General features: G+C 44.5%; 1 protein-coding gene across 1 annotated transcript in view; it reads left to right on the top strand.

Moving 5' to 3' along the window:
• The window catches only part of LMBRD2 (LMBR1 domain containing 2), a 43,311-nt gene extending 30,241 nt beyond the window's left edge, over positions 1-13,070 (top strand). The window contains exons 9-18 of the mRNA XM_044293561.1: positions 2,420-2,603; positions 2,793-2,974; positions 3,826-3,959; positions 5,632-5,737; positions 5,833-5,930; positions 6,860-6,963; positions 8,315-8,361; positions 9,096-9,201; positions 9,821-9,947; positions 11,798-13,070. Coding sequence (XP_044149496.1) covers positions 2,420-2,603; positions 2,793-2,974; positions 3,826-3,959; positions 5,632-5,737; positions 5,833-5,930; positions 6,860-6,963; positions 8,315-8,361; positions 9,096-9,201; positions 9,821-9,947; positions 11,798-11,864 — 1,155 coding nt within the window. The 3' untranslated portion in view covers positions 11,865-13,070. The remainder of the gene's footprint in view (positions 1-2,419; positions 2,604-2,792; positions 2,975-3,825; positions 3,960-5,631; positions 5,738-5,832; positions 5,931-6,859; positions 6,964-8,314; positions 8,362-9,095; positions 9,202-9,820; positions 9,948-11,797) is intronic.
• The last annotated feature ends 2,012 nt before the right edge of the window (positions 13,071-15,082 follow it).

The following is a 15,082-nucleotide window of genomic DNA, read 5'->3' on the forward strand; positions in this document are numbered from 1 at the left end:
AATAAAGAGGGAACTTGTATTGGGAGGACCTGTTGTAGGTATGTTAGCTTCGGGAGGATTAATGAAGCCAGTATGTTTTTCCTCCCAAACCACGAAAGCAATGGCAATTCCAGATTTTTAATTAGTTTAGTCATATCCGAAAGCAGGGGGTCATAGTTCAGACAAAACCATTGAGATGGATCAGTACTGATTTTGACCCCTAGATATGTTAGAAAGGAGGCTGACCAGTTAAAAGGGGAAGTTTGGGCTAATTTTTGTTTTGTGGGGGTAGATAGGCCTGAGCATATGATAAACGACTTGCTATGGTTCACTTTAAAATTAGAGCAATGCCCGTAGTTTTCCAGATGTTGGTAGATTTTAGGGAGCGCGGTTTTTGGATTACTGATCATTACAAGCATGTCATCCGCGAAGGCTGCTATTTTGTGATCTTGATCTCCAAGAGTTATGCCTTTGATGTCCGAATCCTCTCTAATGGTTAAGAGAATGGGCTCGAGTGACAATACAAATAGCAAGGGGGACAGGGGACACCCCTGTCTGGTGCCATTTTTAATATTAAAAGGGTGTGAGATGGTATCATTAACTGAGATAGAAGCGGAAGCGTTGATATACATGGCATCAATTGCATGCATAAAGGCATATGGGAAGTTCTGGAATGTGAGGACTTGTTTCATGAAGGACCAGCTGACTCTATCAAAGGCTTTTTCGGCATCGGTACTGAGTAAAGCCACCGGAATTGATTTCCTATTAGCATAGTGTAAAATATTTAGGACTCTAGCCGTGTTGTCCTTACCTTCTCTGCCTTTGACAAAGCCAACTTGGTCCCTATGAATAAGCGAGGGGAGGATTTTCTCTAATCTGTTAGCTAGTAGCTTGGCAAGAAATTTTAGGTCAATGTTAAGGAGAGAAATGGGCCTAAAGCTTGGGCACTGAGTGTGGTCTTTCCCCTCTTTCGGGATAAGGATAATGTTAGCTTTTGTCATGTCAGACGAAAGAGGATTATTCCGGAGGGACGCATTGTAAATTGGAAGCAAGTGGGGGATTAAGATATCCAGGAAGGCTAGATAGTAAGGGGTTGGGAGCCCATCTGGGCCAGGGCTTTTCCCTTTAGGTGACTTCTGTATGACCTCAGACAATTCGTCTTTTGTGAAAGGGGCTTTAAGGGAAATTTTGTCTTCCTCTGAGAGTTTCGAGAGCGGAAGACCTTTCAAAAAGGCATTTCATGAATTTTTGTCTAGAGTGGTGTTTGCAGTTTGTTGAGGGGGGTCTAAGTTATATAAGGCTTCATAGTAGTTCCTAAATTGGGATGCAATTTTTGAAGGATCAAAGATCCAAGATCCTGAAGCATCTTTAAGTTTATGTACGTAGTTGTCTAGTTTTCTTTTCTTGATTCTCTGCATACAGGGGCAGCTTTTTGATGTGGAATCTGCATTACAGACGAATAACTCCTTGTGAACAGGGCCTAAGACTGAAATCTGCCCAAATAATCAGAATATCGATGTTCCTTTCTCAAGATTTGTAGGAATAAGGTGCATCCCATACAAGGGTTGTCCTATGACAACTTGCCCTCTATCCACAGGATAGGAGATACATGTCTAATTGATGGAAGTCCAACTGCCGAGACCCCCACTAATAATTAGAATGTTCCCCATTTGAATGGAATGGCAGACTCGCATGCGTGTCTGCTTCTTCATTCATTCTCTATGGGGCTGGCAAAGATATCCGAATACAAGCGCACGGCTATCTCTGACAGTCCCATACAGTTGTATGGAGCAGCAGTGCTAAATGTATCAATTGTGGCACAATGTTTGTTAAAGGGGTTGTCTCACTTCAGCAAATGGAATTTATCCTATTTATACAAGGCACTTACTAATGTATTGTGATTGTCCATATTGACTCCTGGTCGTGCGGTGGTCGTGCTTGTACACTATGGGAAAAAAAGCATTGGTCTAGGCGCAGTCCCGGCCACCAGAGAGAGTGCTTCTTCCTATAGTGTGCAAGCATAACCACCACTGCTGGTTTGCAGGGTGGTCATAATCCTTCATCGTGATTTTTGGGCTGTTATCTGCAGGAATACATGAGGAGTCCAGATTGGTATTCATTTTCCTACTGCCCCTCGTTCCTCTGCTGTCAGCATTTAAAGCTATGCTGAACCGCAGGACTGTTGCGCATATGAGTCCTCTTCATTATGTTAGCATAGCCGTCCGGACTGTGTATTTCAGCACTGCTTTGAGTGCAGATATTGGAGGGAGGGCGGCAGGTAGTGCGAAAATATAAAATGGCTGTCTGGCAGCAATACACATGAATTACTGTAGATAATAGTCCAGAATAGTGGTAAAAAGTTCCCTTTAAGCCCACCATTTACTCCTACCTTCATAGTCATTGTTTGCATCATCTAACGCCTCTGGTTCTCTGTCCACAGGTGAACTATGCTGTCCAGAGACATAACCGCACCCAGGTCCAGTGGCGGATGCTCCTGGAACAAGCCTTTCACCTGGAGGATGTAGCAAAGAATGAGACCAGCGCCAGCAGACAATTTGTCCATACCTTCCCTCCCCAGGAGCCAGAAAGCTGGATCACCAGGCACGTCTACACCCCCGCCGTCGGTAGGTCCTGTGCTCGGAGTATATAGTACAAGCTCATTTTCCTTCTCCACTGTCAGCTCTGGTTACTCCACTTCAGCAATGTGATGTCATCCCACCCAGTCTGCTGCAGTGATGTCAGTGAGGGCGGCTCTATAGCCAGTGCCTGACCGCTGTTAAACCGCTGAATGATGTCTTTCTATTCCTGCACAGAGTGGTACTGGGAGTGTTTGCTGCGTCCCTGGTGCTCGCGGATCTTGGCCGTGGCCTTGGCGCTGTTCTCCGCTGTGGTGGTGTGGTCGGAGTGCACTTTCTTCAGCACACATCCCGTCTTGTCTCTCTTCGCTGTCTTCATACAACAAGCAGAAAGGACCTACAATTATATTTATATTGAGGTAAGGATAATTTGTATGTGCGTTTTTTTTTTTTGTTTTTTTTTGCAAATGCATGAGCGGTGACTTCCCTGATCATCACTAGTGTCTCACATCTTCAGATATCGAATTTACAAGCAGAACTATTTAACATATTAGATAACCTATTGTGTATTCCCTCGTGCCCTTGGCACCAAACGCTGTTCCTTTTACCCGTGCAGGCAACTATTGGCATAGGGTACTCCAGTACCTGAGTCATGGGAATGACATCCTTCTTTTCTTTTTTTTTTTTTCTCTCGTTGAAATCAGATGAAGACCGTCAGTGCTCCTCAAATCTAGCAAAAGCAAGTCTGGTGCCCAGTTATGAGAGACAGCTGAGGACCATAGGATCTGAGTGGACCCTCCACCAATCCGACAATTATCCCTTCTCCTATAGATAGGTTTAAAACGTAGCACAACATCTTTAAAGGGGTATTCCATCTTTTTATGTTTTCAAACCAGTCATTAGCAGCAGCCGTGCATGTGACCTCATTCCGTACCAAAGGTTTGCATGTGGGGACTGGAGCTTGGCTGAGAGAGTGGTGGACCGGAGGAGCCAGAACCGAGCAGTGGGGAGTATGCTGGACCTCACAGGTCCAGCAGGGAGGAGAGAGAATTAAAAAAGTTATCAAAGCTGGAATAACCCTTTAACCCATGAGGGTTGGGTGACCCCCGGCATGACCCAAGGGAACCCCTCCCCTCTTATATTTGGGTCACCCAGTATGTCTTTTTAGTCAGTAAAACACTTAAAGATGTTGAATTATTGAGGCTTGTTAATGCCGCCCTTTACTTCCTCGTTGTCATGAAATCCTGAAGAATATCTTGTGTCTTTTCAGGTGGCCTGTTTCTTCACCATATTCTTCTTGAGCATCTGTGTCTATTCTACCGTCTTCAGGATCCGGGTATTTAACTATTACTATTTCGCTTCCCATCACCAAACGGACGCATACAGTCTCCTGTTCAGCGGCATGTAAGTGAATGGCCCCAGGATCTCTGTGTGCTAGTGGCCTCTCTGTCCTTAGTAACTCCTGTGTCCCACCTAACTGCCCCGCGATATGGCTTGCAAAGTGGAGACGGTTTATGTGCATTTGCATAAAAAGTGGGCATTCCTGTTATTGTAAGCAGAATGGGCTCTAATGAAGTGATGATGGGGGGTCAAATCAAGGGTTAAGTCAGACCCCTCTGATCTGATATTGATGACCAGTCCTGAGGATAAGTCATCAATATCAGAAACCAGGTAAGAGTACAAGCACTGCAGGATGAAAAACGAGATTTCCACCATTGTTTTTAGTTCATTTTTATTCACTGAACAGCCTTATTACAGTCTTGTGGATACAAATAAGTGTAGATTCTTCTAAGGCCTCATGCACACGACTGTTGTTCTGGTCCGCATCCGAGCTGCCGTTTTTGCGGTTCGGGTGCGGACCCATTTACTTCCATGGGGCCGCAAACGATGCGGACCGCACTCCGTTTGTTGTCTGCATCCGTTGCTCCGTTCCGTGGCCCCACAAAAAAATATAACATGTCCTATTCTTGTCCGTTTTGCGGACAAGAATAGGCATTTCTACAATGGGCCGCCCGTTCCGTTCCGCATATTGCGGAAGGCACACATGCGGCTTCCGTGACCCAAACAAAGGAGGAGGGGGGGTGCCCTTGTGTCATGCAGGGGGTCACTCTTGACCGTAGCAACCAAAGGGTTATTCCAGCTTTTATAAGTTTTTAAATTCTCCCCCCTCCCCGCTGGACCTGTGGAGTCGAGCATTCTTTCCAGCTCCCCGCCTCTCGGTTCTGGCTCATTTGGTCCAACGCTCTCTTCGCCGCTGGTAACCGGCTCATACAGCCTTATATCTACTCCCCGGACCATTGTACAAAGCAACTACTTTCACCTTTTGTCTCACCCCTATCTCCTCATAGATTGAAAGCTCTTGTGACCAGGGCCCTTATTCCTCTTGTTTTTCTTGTTGACCTGTTTGTTGCTATGTTATTTATGACTCTGTTTGCACTTCAACCTCCTGATTGTAAAGCGCTGTGGAATATGTTGGCGCTATATAAATAAAGATTATTATTATTATTATTATTATTATTAAAAACATAAAAAAGATGGAATATCCCTTGATGTTGTGCCAAGTTTTAAACCTATCCATAGCATAAGGGATTAGTGTCTGATTGGTGGAGGGCTGAGTGGTGGGACCCCAACTGATCACAAGAATGGGGATCCTATGGAGCAATGCTCAAGCATACATTCATTTCTGACTTACTGCTGGAGATAACCAATGGAGCGGCACTGTGCATGCTCATCTGCCTGTTCCCAGTGCTCAGACTCCTGAAAATAAAGGATGTGTCTAAAACTTGGCTCAACCCATTTTAATGGCTGCGGTCTTGGCCATTAGAGCAGCAGCATGGCGAACATTAGGCAGCCAAGCAGCTGCTCCATGTCAACACATACAGCGCTGTTGAATAGGGCCCCTTACCATCTTAGTGGACGTTAAGGGGTTTAACATTGGGTAAGGAAACATGGACTGTACCTTTTATGTGTTCCTCCTTTTTCATTCCTATTTATCAGTATTTTGGAGGAATATTAATGTAAATTGCAAGTGTGCTGATCGGTATACCGTGATCCTCTATGAACTCTCTTCCTTCAGGTTGTTTTGCCGGCTGACGCCTCCATTGTGTCTGAATTTCTTGGGTCTGACTCACATGGATGGATCAATTTCCCACCAAAATACTGAGCAGACGGCCTACACATCAGTAAGTACAGGAACTTCTGACCGCAGTCCCATGTAAATACTACTCTGATAACATTTTACTTTAAATATTTTTTATTTTTTTTTCTTCCCCCACAGATTATGGGATCTTTAAAGGTCCTACCGCTCATTGCTGATGGATTCTACATCTATTACCCCATGCTGGTGGTCATTCTATGTATTGCCACTTATTTCAGGTAAGATAAGCAGTCTGATGTCTTAAAGGGGTTCTCCAGAATTTACATACTGATGACCCTATCCTCAGGATAGGTCATCAATATGAGATCCGTCTCCCGGCACCTCAACCAATCAGCTGTTTTGAGGAGGCTGCAGCAATCCTGTGAGCGCCATGGCTTCCTCGCAGCTTACCAAGCACAGCGCCGTATATCGTATAGTGGCTGTGCTTGGTATTGCAGCCCAACCCTGGGACTGAGCTGCACCTAGAACATGTGACTGATGAACATGACGTCACTGGACTGGAAAGAGGCCTGAGCGCCTCTGCCTCTTCATACAGCTGATCGGTGGGGGTCCTGGGAGTTGAACCCCCGCCGATCTCATATTAGGTCATCAATATATAAATCCTGTAGAACCCCATTACGAAATCGCGGAGAGAAACCCCTCATCGCCAATTTCTCTTGCAAAGCCTGCACTGCATCCTTCATCATCCCACCTCGAGTTCTAGCAAATATTCACTGGCAGCCATAAAGCTGAGATATGGGGGCTCCTTGAAAGGGTCATCACACTGCAGTTCTGGTGGTCACTGGTAGCTTTGTTCCCTTATGACGCCACTTAGTTAAATAGACAAGTTATATCTCTTTTACCCTATAGAGGCTCTGATGTATTCATGAGGGGTAAGGAAATACTGCTTATTACCACAATCACTCTGGTGTGAAGACCCTGCCAAATAACACCCTGTATCTCAGCTTCCTGAATCCCCCTGTGATATGGTGCGAGACATTCAGGTTACCTGCAGGAACGGTTTGCTGAATAAATCCATACACCTCCTCCACCATCAATATGCATGTTCAGTATTAAAGATGAGCAGAAGCAGAGATGTCTGGCAGCCCCTTATCTCCAATCTTAACGTTTCTTTATCTCTATGAGTTGTTCTGTGCTTATCTCTCAGTTTGGGGACGCGCTGCTTGAACTTGCTTGGATTCCAGCAGTTTATGGGGGACAACGACATGACATCTGACCTGACCGATGAGGGGAAGGAGTTAATCAGGAGAGGTAATCCTTGATCAGCTGTTTGCTATTACAAGGGACATATACCGTATGTTTGAGGAAAGCGCAAGCTTTTATTTATTTCATGCACTTAAAGGGGTTGTCCGGTTTCAGGCGGAACTCTGATAACACAGAGAATCCGACTGAAGTAAAAAAAAAAAGGGATCATTACTCACCTGGCAGATCCCACGCCACTGCTCTGGTTCTCCTAGCTGCAGCTGTTACGTCATGTCAACAGGTTGTGACTGCTGCAGCCAATCACTGACCTCTCTTCTCTGCCCTTCCACATTGTGTGCTGAGCTCCGGGCCTCAGCGCTGCTCTTTGTTTTTCTGACTGCAGCAGTGATGTTCTGTGCACACAGTGGACCATTGGAGCCAATCACTGTCCTCAGCAGTCCCTTTGAGTCCAATGATTGGCCGACAAGTGACTTTTGAGTACAGAATGTCACTGCTGCAGCCAGGAAGATGATGTCTGCACACATTGGAGGACCAGAGTGTAGCACTAGAAGACGCATCACTAAAGGGGTGACTATCACTACTTTTTTGTTTATTTAGACCATTTGCCAAGGTTGCCTGGTAAGTGGACCCCTTTAAGCCACTTTCTAAACAGTCTTCAGTCACACTTTCGTATCATTTCACTTCTGCAGGATGTAAGTCCACCTAGCTGTAGGTGCTGCAGAATCTGAGACAAATCTGTCAGGGGCTCTGTTCCTGGAGAGCAGATCAGATTGTGGAGAGGAGGAAAAGGATCCAAGGAGATCACACAGGCTATAGATGGGGAGTGGAGCACACAGCAGTCTGCAGGGGAAAGGCAGTAACATCTTGGACACACAGATCTAGCATGTATTAGTGAGAGGGGCTTTTCCACATGGAAGAAATCTAAACTAAATATTGGGGGCTCTGGAATGAATAAACGGAGGCTGCGAACCGAAACTTAGGGCAACTTTTTTTTTTCTTTCTTTACTCAAGGTGACCACTAAGATATAGAAGACAAAATTTTCCTGAACTTTCTAATGATAATCACCATGGGAAGTAGTAATTTCTTGTTAGTAACCTCAGGATTGATGAGTAGTTTTTCTGCAGTGATCTATACACCTCCAGGCTGCTTAGGAATAGGCACTGGGGACATGGCATTGTTTTCTTGGCCATAGGAGAGGGTCATCTTGGACTTTTGTTGTGCCCAATCCACTGTTGTTTTCCTGAAGATTACTCGCAGCACAGTTATCACACAGATGAGCAGACCTCCTCTATATGGCCATCTATAAGCCTACTTTTACCTAGTGTCTATGGCTGCCAGTAGAAACATCCATTGTAAGAAACGAAAACCTGAAAATAAACGTATTAACTTTTCTTCTAGAGAAAAGAAAGCGTCAAAGGCACGAAGATGGAGAAACTCGCAGAAGGGTAAGATAACGTGTCATTCATAAAAAAAATTCTTGTGCCGTCTGTTAAATGGGGTTGTCCGACTTCCAAAACAAGTTTAAAGGGGTTAACCAGTATCTAAAATATCCCCCCAATGCCCGGGCCCCTTGTATGGATTACACTTGCACCCACATCGCTCTGGATCCCTGCACAGCCGCCGCTGCATCTCCCCGTCACTCGGATCAAAATATCCGGCGACGGGGTTTAGGGGGGTTTCAGCCAATAGCAGGCTGCAACAGCGATCAGCCTCAAGGGGGAGATGCAGCAGCAGCGGCGGCTGTGCAGGGATCCGAAGTGGCGTGGGTGCTGAGGAGCAGGTAACTATAATCCATTCAAGGGGCCCGGCGGATTGGAGGGGATATTTTATATATTGGGTAACCCCTTTAATTATTGCCCTGAAAGTGAGTTGCAAGTAAAAAATCTACACTGCATTCTAGCGCTGAGGGTCTCATCCTCGCTAAATCTTGTGAACCAGACTTCCAGACAGTCAGGCCCATTACGACGTGCACTGCTGCAGCCATTTGTTGGCCTCAGAGGTCATGTCACTGCTGATTGCCTGATTTCAAGACCCCAATGGCATCTGTGGATTTGACCCAATACAAGCACTGCCACCGATCTGTGCCATAATCTACTGTGGATTTCATATACTTGTGATGCGTCTTTGCATGCCATCCATAGAAAACTACTTTGTACATCTTATTGATTTGCCATTGCAGGAGTGGAAGGAGCGCTACGCCAGTAACAGGGAAGACTCCAGCCGAAACAGGAACGTCAACTCTGAACCAAAAGAGCCGACGTACACAGAAATGACCACCAGCCGATGTGAGTGGCACTGCTTTTACTGGGTGCTTGATATGTGTGGTTGTTTAGCATAGTTCCACCTTTACACATTTTAACTGGATAGAACTTTAACCATATGTTGACCTCTGCCGTGATGGTACAGTACGGGCAAGAGTCCACAGATAACCCACACTGTACTATGATGGTGCAGCCGATGTGAGCGTCACTGCTGTCATATAGGGTGCTTGATATGTGTGGGCATTCAGTGTAGCTCCACAGTTTAACCCTATGCTGACATATGCCATAATAGTACGTTGCAGGCAAGAGTCCTCAGACGACCTACGCTTTATCGTGTGAATTGATTCTAACAGATTACATTCATTCAGAAATCGTCCTCCTCAAGTTGCGAGGGGCTGGCCCTGCTGCACAAGAGACTCCCCCTGGCCATGTCAGTCTCGCGTGTCCACTGTTGCTCTGCGTAGCGGCACAAGCACATGTGCCGCTCCACTTCCTGGTGTATCCATACGTGTGTGGCGCATGCGCGTGTGAACAGTGAGCGCAGGATTTTGATTGGTTTCACTGTGCATCCCTTCACTTCTCCCTTCCGCGTGTTTCTATATATTTTTTTTTTTTTTTCACGTCCTGTTTTGTATTTTTACAGCATCAAAGTACACGCGGTCCAATAACCGCACAGAACGGGATCGGATAGAGCTTCTGCAGGATGCCGAGCCCCTGGATTTCAATGCGGACACTTTCACAGATGATCCACTGGACTCCGAGTCTGGAAGGTTTGTCATGCTCTTGTCAGTTTGGGATAATAAAGCGGTTAAAGGCGTAATTGTTTTAGACTGAATTCAAAGGACAGAACCGATGTCGCCACATGGGAAGTTTTTAGAAAGAATATTCCAGTTCTAACAAATACAGATTTAGGGGGTCATTTACTATACAGAAATATGCCTAAATTAGGCGTATTTCAGGCGCAGAGGTTAGTTGCTCCGCTGTCTGCGACTTCGCCTCGCTAACACCAGGTCTAAAATTGTGGGGCGGAAAGGGGTCAGGCCGACAGGCCCGTTTCATTCACCATTTTCTACGCCTGGTTTAGGCATAGAAAAAGGTCTAAATGTAAGACCGCTAGGAAGCTGCCTTACATTTAGAACTGGCTCTGGATGTGCCGAGGTTATGGAGAGACCAGCGCCTCTACATAACTTTGGCGGATCCACCGCCAGTGCAGGGCCTTTATGAAGACTGGCGTCTAAATCGCCGGTCTTAATAAATGTGCCCCTTATTCTTTGTGTCATGGAAAGGATCCAACCTTACCATATCATTTATTTTAATGTCTCACCGTTTTCAAGATCTTTGCTTGCTCTTACTCATCAGAAACCTTCCTTGTTTAGTTACATTGGATAACAATGGCCAAGTCTTTTATTGCGCCGTTCACATAACCTGGACTGATTCTTATTCACTGGAAGTAAATAGTGAAGGCTCCTATTAAGTGAGAGCAAGCAGAGATTATGAAAACTGCGTCTAATTGATAGTGAATGTATAGTGGAAAATTGTAGAACTTTTCACTTGAACCAGAATATCCTTTTGTACTGTTTTCATGCGCATATTCAGTCATGGAGGTCTGAAACCTGGTCAGACCCTGTTAGGCTACTTTCACATCTGCGTTTTTGCTGGATACGGCAGAGGATCAGCAGAAACGCATCTGTTCAATAATACAATCATCTGCATCTGTTGAGAAAGGATCCGTTGTATTATCTCCAAAATGAACAAGATGGAACTAAAACTCTTGTAAGTGAATAAGTGCCGAAACCGGAGGGTTTTCGTGTCTGAAAAAACTGATCCGGCACCATTGACTTACATTGTGTTTCATGCTCCCTCTTGCTCAGTATCCCATGCCGTACACAAAAACACTCCTTGCAGCGGTTTTGTGTGCGTCATGGGAACAGAACGGAGTGCATTCTGATCTATCAGTTTTATCCCATTGAAAAAGAATAGGGAGAAAACTGAAGCCTTTTGCTGCGGTTTTGACATCCTGTGACTGATCTCAATACCGGAAAGGAAAACGCAGATGTGAAAGTAGCCTTAGCTAAGGGCTAACGAGTGCTCTGTTTGGATTAATGCCTGCGGGGTTTCATGTGGCTGCAGACATGGCACCTTCAAGGCTAAAGTTCCTGCATGTTTTTCTTCAGTTACCCCTGTGTTTCTGTCCTTTGCATTGCTTTTTTCCAATTTTGTAATGAGCAGAGCAGCCCTGGATTCTTGCAGGTGCCCTTTTGCGTAACAGGAAGAAAAAAATCTGATGTAGGATAGCCTGTATTGTGTCTATGGGGCAGCAGGAAGAGAATACAGTTTAGTCAACTAGCCTCTCTCTCTGCTTCTGAGCTTACGGGGAATCTGCATGGAATTGGATTTCTCCACCCTCCCCTGTTTTTCTATTAGATCACAGAGAAAGGTGCAATACCTTATTTCTCCTGTGGTGGCACTGCAGGGAAATTGAACACTTCCTGTCAGCTTCTTTTGCAGATGATCACTGTGATCAGCTTTCCTTTAGGGGAGCCGTTCAATTAAAGTGCAGGGGATGATGGGACGTCTTATCATGCTGCATTTCACTAACTTTCTACTTTTTTTGTTTCAGATATCAGCCAGCCGGACGGTATTTATCCATGTCTAAGTCAAACAGCAAAATATTTGACGATGTATAATGCCTGCAGATTGAACGCCTCAAGCACTAAAGAATGAACCTCCTGCCTCGCAGACCCAACATGGTATCAAATGCAGGGGAATAATAACAGTAGGTAGGGTTTATCTGTACAAGTGCGTCCCACACACACATTCACTGGGACCCGGCCACCAGGACAGACGGTTACAGTGTGGGAGACTGCTCACACGTATTCACTATGGACCGGGTGTCTCTATCAGCTGCATGCACATGTACACAACCCGCAGGCCTCTGCTCAACAAGATGAGATGAGACACTTACTGTATAAAAATGTTACACAATCCTGTACAGTGCAGGTCGCGTATATATCATCAGTGCAAACGCTGCTGCTGCTTTATTTATTGGGGTTGTCTCTGCTGTTCTCCTGCTTGCACATAGTGGCTGTAAAAAGCCCGAACTGGAACTCATTGCATCAAGTATGGCTGACTACTCTGTATACAGCACAATAGAAGTGAATGGGTTTCTACAAAACCCCATTTGCACTGGAGAAAAAAATCTGCAAGGATTGTAGGCCTCCTCTGGATTTCCACAGCTGCGGCATGCACCATACGTCACTGCAGAATTAGCATTTTGTCTCTCTCTGAAGGACGGGGTTACCAAATCAGATCTATAGAAATATAGCAAAAACATCAATCTAGTCAGCGAATTACACTGGATTCTGTCTTTGCATCTTCCCTTCAGTATTTTTCGCCGGCCATTTACACTTTTTCGAGGGACAGGTATAGACAACATGGGACACATGAGCACAGAGTATTTTAGCTTTTCATAATTCTCTTTAGATATCAAGGGCTCATACACAGCCGTATTACAGCCTCTCAAGTATCTGGCCCCATACTGCACCCCTGTATGCTTCTGCCTGCCATATTATGGAGGTAATTCATCTCTGTAATACAGAGGAATTATATAGTCTCCAAGTCTCCACAACACAGAATCATTCACACAGCTTTGGTTCTATGTGTTCTTATTTTTACCTAAATTGTTTGAAAATTTGTGCTGATTAATATCATAACATCTTTATCGGGGTTAGATATCTATTTTTCTGATACAGAGCTCCAGATCCTCTGCATCGAAATACTAACGTGATAAAAGTCATTGTTCCTGCAGCGCCACTAGGGAGAGCTCAGGATTTTACTGCATAGCAGTATATACAACCAGAGGGAGCTCAGGAGATTACTATATATATATATATATATATATATATATATATATATATATATATATATATATATATATATATATATATATATATATATCCACCCACCACTAGAGGGAGCTCAGGAGATTACTGCATACAGATATATACATCCACCACTAGAGGGAGCTCAGGAGATTACTGCATACAGATATATACAGCCACCACTAGAGGGAGCTCAGGAGTTTACTGCATACATTGTTAGAGTTCTATGCATAACCAGTATGCCATAAGCTCCTGGGCCCCCCTAATGGTTGCTGCAGTAAGACCGAATGGTATCATGTAAGCTGTGTACCAGACAATGGAGCTCTGATTGCCATTAAGATATTAATCAGCAGTAAATTCTGGACAGGATGATACAAATGTGAGATTCACTTGTCTATATTATACTAGTACAATTGCTCTACAGTACTATTTTTCTTTTACATGTGGACCCCTCCCCCATGATATCTCCTAATAGGGCATATGGACAGGAGTTGTCCTGAGTGTGCAACCCCTTTAACGTCCTAGCTATGGCTTCCCGGTGGGACCATGCCTTTTATGTGACCATGTAAAGCCTGAAGGAGCGTGCGTGTAATGTGCTTTTCCACAGTGTCACTACATATGAAGAATATATAGTTGCATTGGGGGTCATCCCTCTTCTCTGGACATTTAAACAATGAAAATTACCTTTAGATGACAGCAAGCAGAGATCTAGGAACTTGTGGGGATTTGATACAAAAATTGTTTACTAAAACTGGAATACCCCTTCAAGATATAGACAAATATACGCTGTTTATGATCAAATGATGGGTTCTATCAGCCTTTCATGTGAGCAGTGGTTTCCAGTCTGTGGTTCTCCAGTTCTTCATAAACTACAGCTCCCATCATCCCCTGACACAGGTGCTGACGTTTACACACAGCTGGAGAGCCTGAGGTTTATGAGCATTGCATTAAGTCAGCGGGGTATAGCCTGCAGCCAGGGCCTGTAGCCACCAGTAGGGGGAGCTAGTTACAGCAACTGTATATACTAAGGTGTATATAGTGTAATATTACATATTATGTGCCTGGTACAATGCAGCACTGTGTATTGTGACGGGAATCATATATATTTGAGCAGGAACGAAGATTATTATTATTATTTTTTTTTTTTTTTTTAATTATTGGGGCATTGACACTAATGATATGGATGACGTTCTTGCATAATTCCCATGATTACGGCTTCCTAGAGTCTTTGAGTCGCTGGTGGTTTGATTACTTGTATTTTATAATCGTTCTGTCCCTTGAGAGTGAAATTTCACCCACCATGTAGCACTGATTTGTTTGGTGAGAGCCAGAGCTGCAGTGTAAAGTATGGTGGACAGATGGAACAGCCACATGAGCCTATGATAAGACAGAAATGAGAGTTCAGACTACCTCTAGCTCTCATTAGACAAGCCTACTGAGCAGAGCTCCACAAGGCCACCCCTGCATTATGTGGACTATTACATAATGTTAGAGTCCAGTGATTTTTACTAGACTCCTCCCAGCAACTAACATCTCAGGTGCTACCAAACCTTCACCCCACCGCCAAAGGGGAACACGGGTCGGATTTTGCTTTTGCTTCTAGGGACAAGCAGCTCATCTCCATAGAATTAGCATTGGTTCGATCAATCGCTAAAAGGGTTTGTTTTATTTATTTTTTTAACCAAAAAATAAAATCCTTTTATTTTTTTTAAATATTTGAATGCACAAAAAAATGTTTGGAAATCAAATGTTCCGCTCATTCAGTTTTATTTTTTATACTGTGTTGTCTTCTCTTGCATATACCATTAGTGGAGGTGTCCACTAATTAGTGTCGAGGGAAGGCCAGAGGCAGTCACAATTAGATTATCCTTTAATAATAGCACATTTTTTGGAACGCCCACAAACACCCCGACACAGCTCTACCCCCCCTCCTTTACAATATCCGATATCAAGACTGGAAGATGGGAATAATTCCATTTCAGGAAGTCGCTAGTACAACTACTCCTACTATTTACTACTCTACA

The sequence above is a fragment of the Bufo gargarizans genome, chromosome 5, assembly GCF_014858855.1.
Source record: "Bufo gargarizans isolate SCDJY-AF-19 chromosome 5, ASM1485885v1, whole genome shotgun sequence".
Taxonomy (NCBI): Eukaryota; Metazoa; Chordata; class Amphibia; order Anura; family Bufonidae; genus Bufo; species Bufo gargarizans.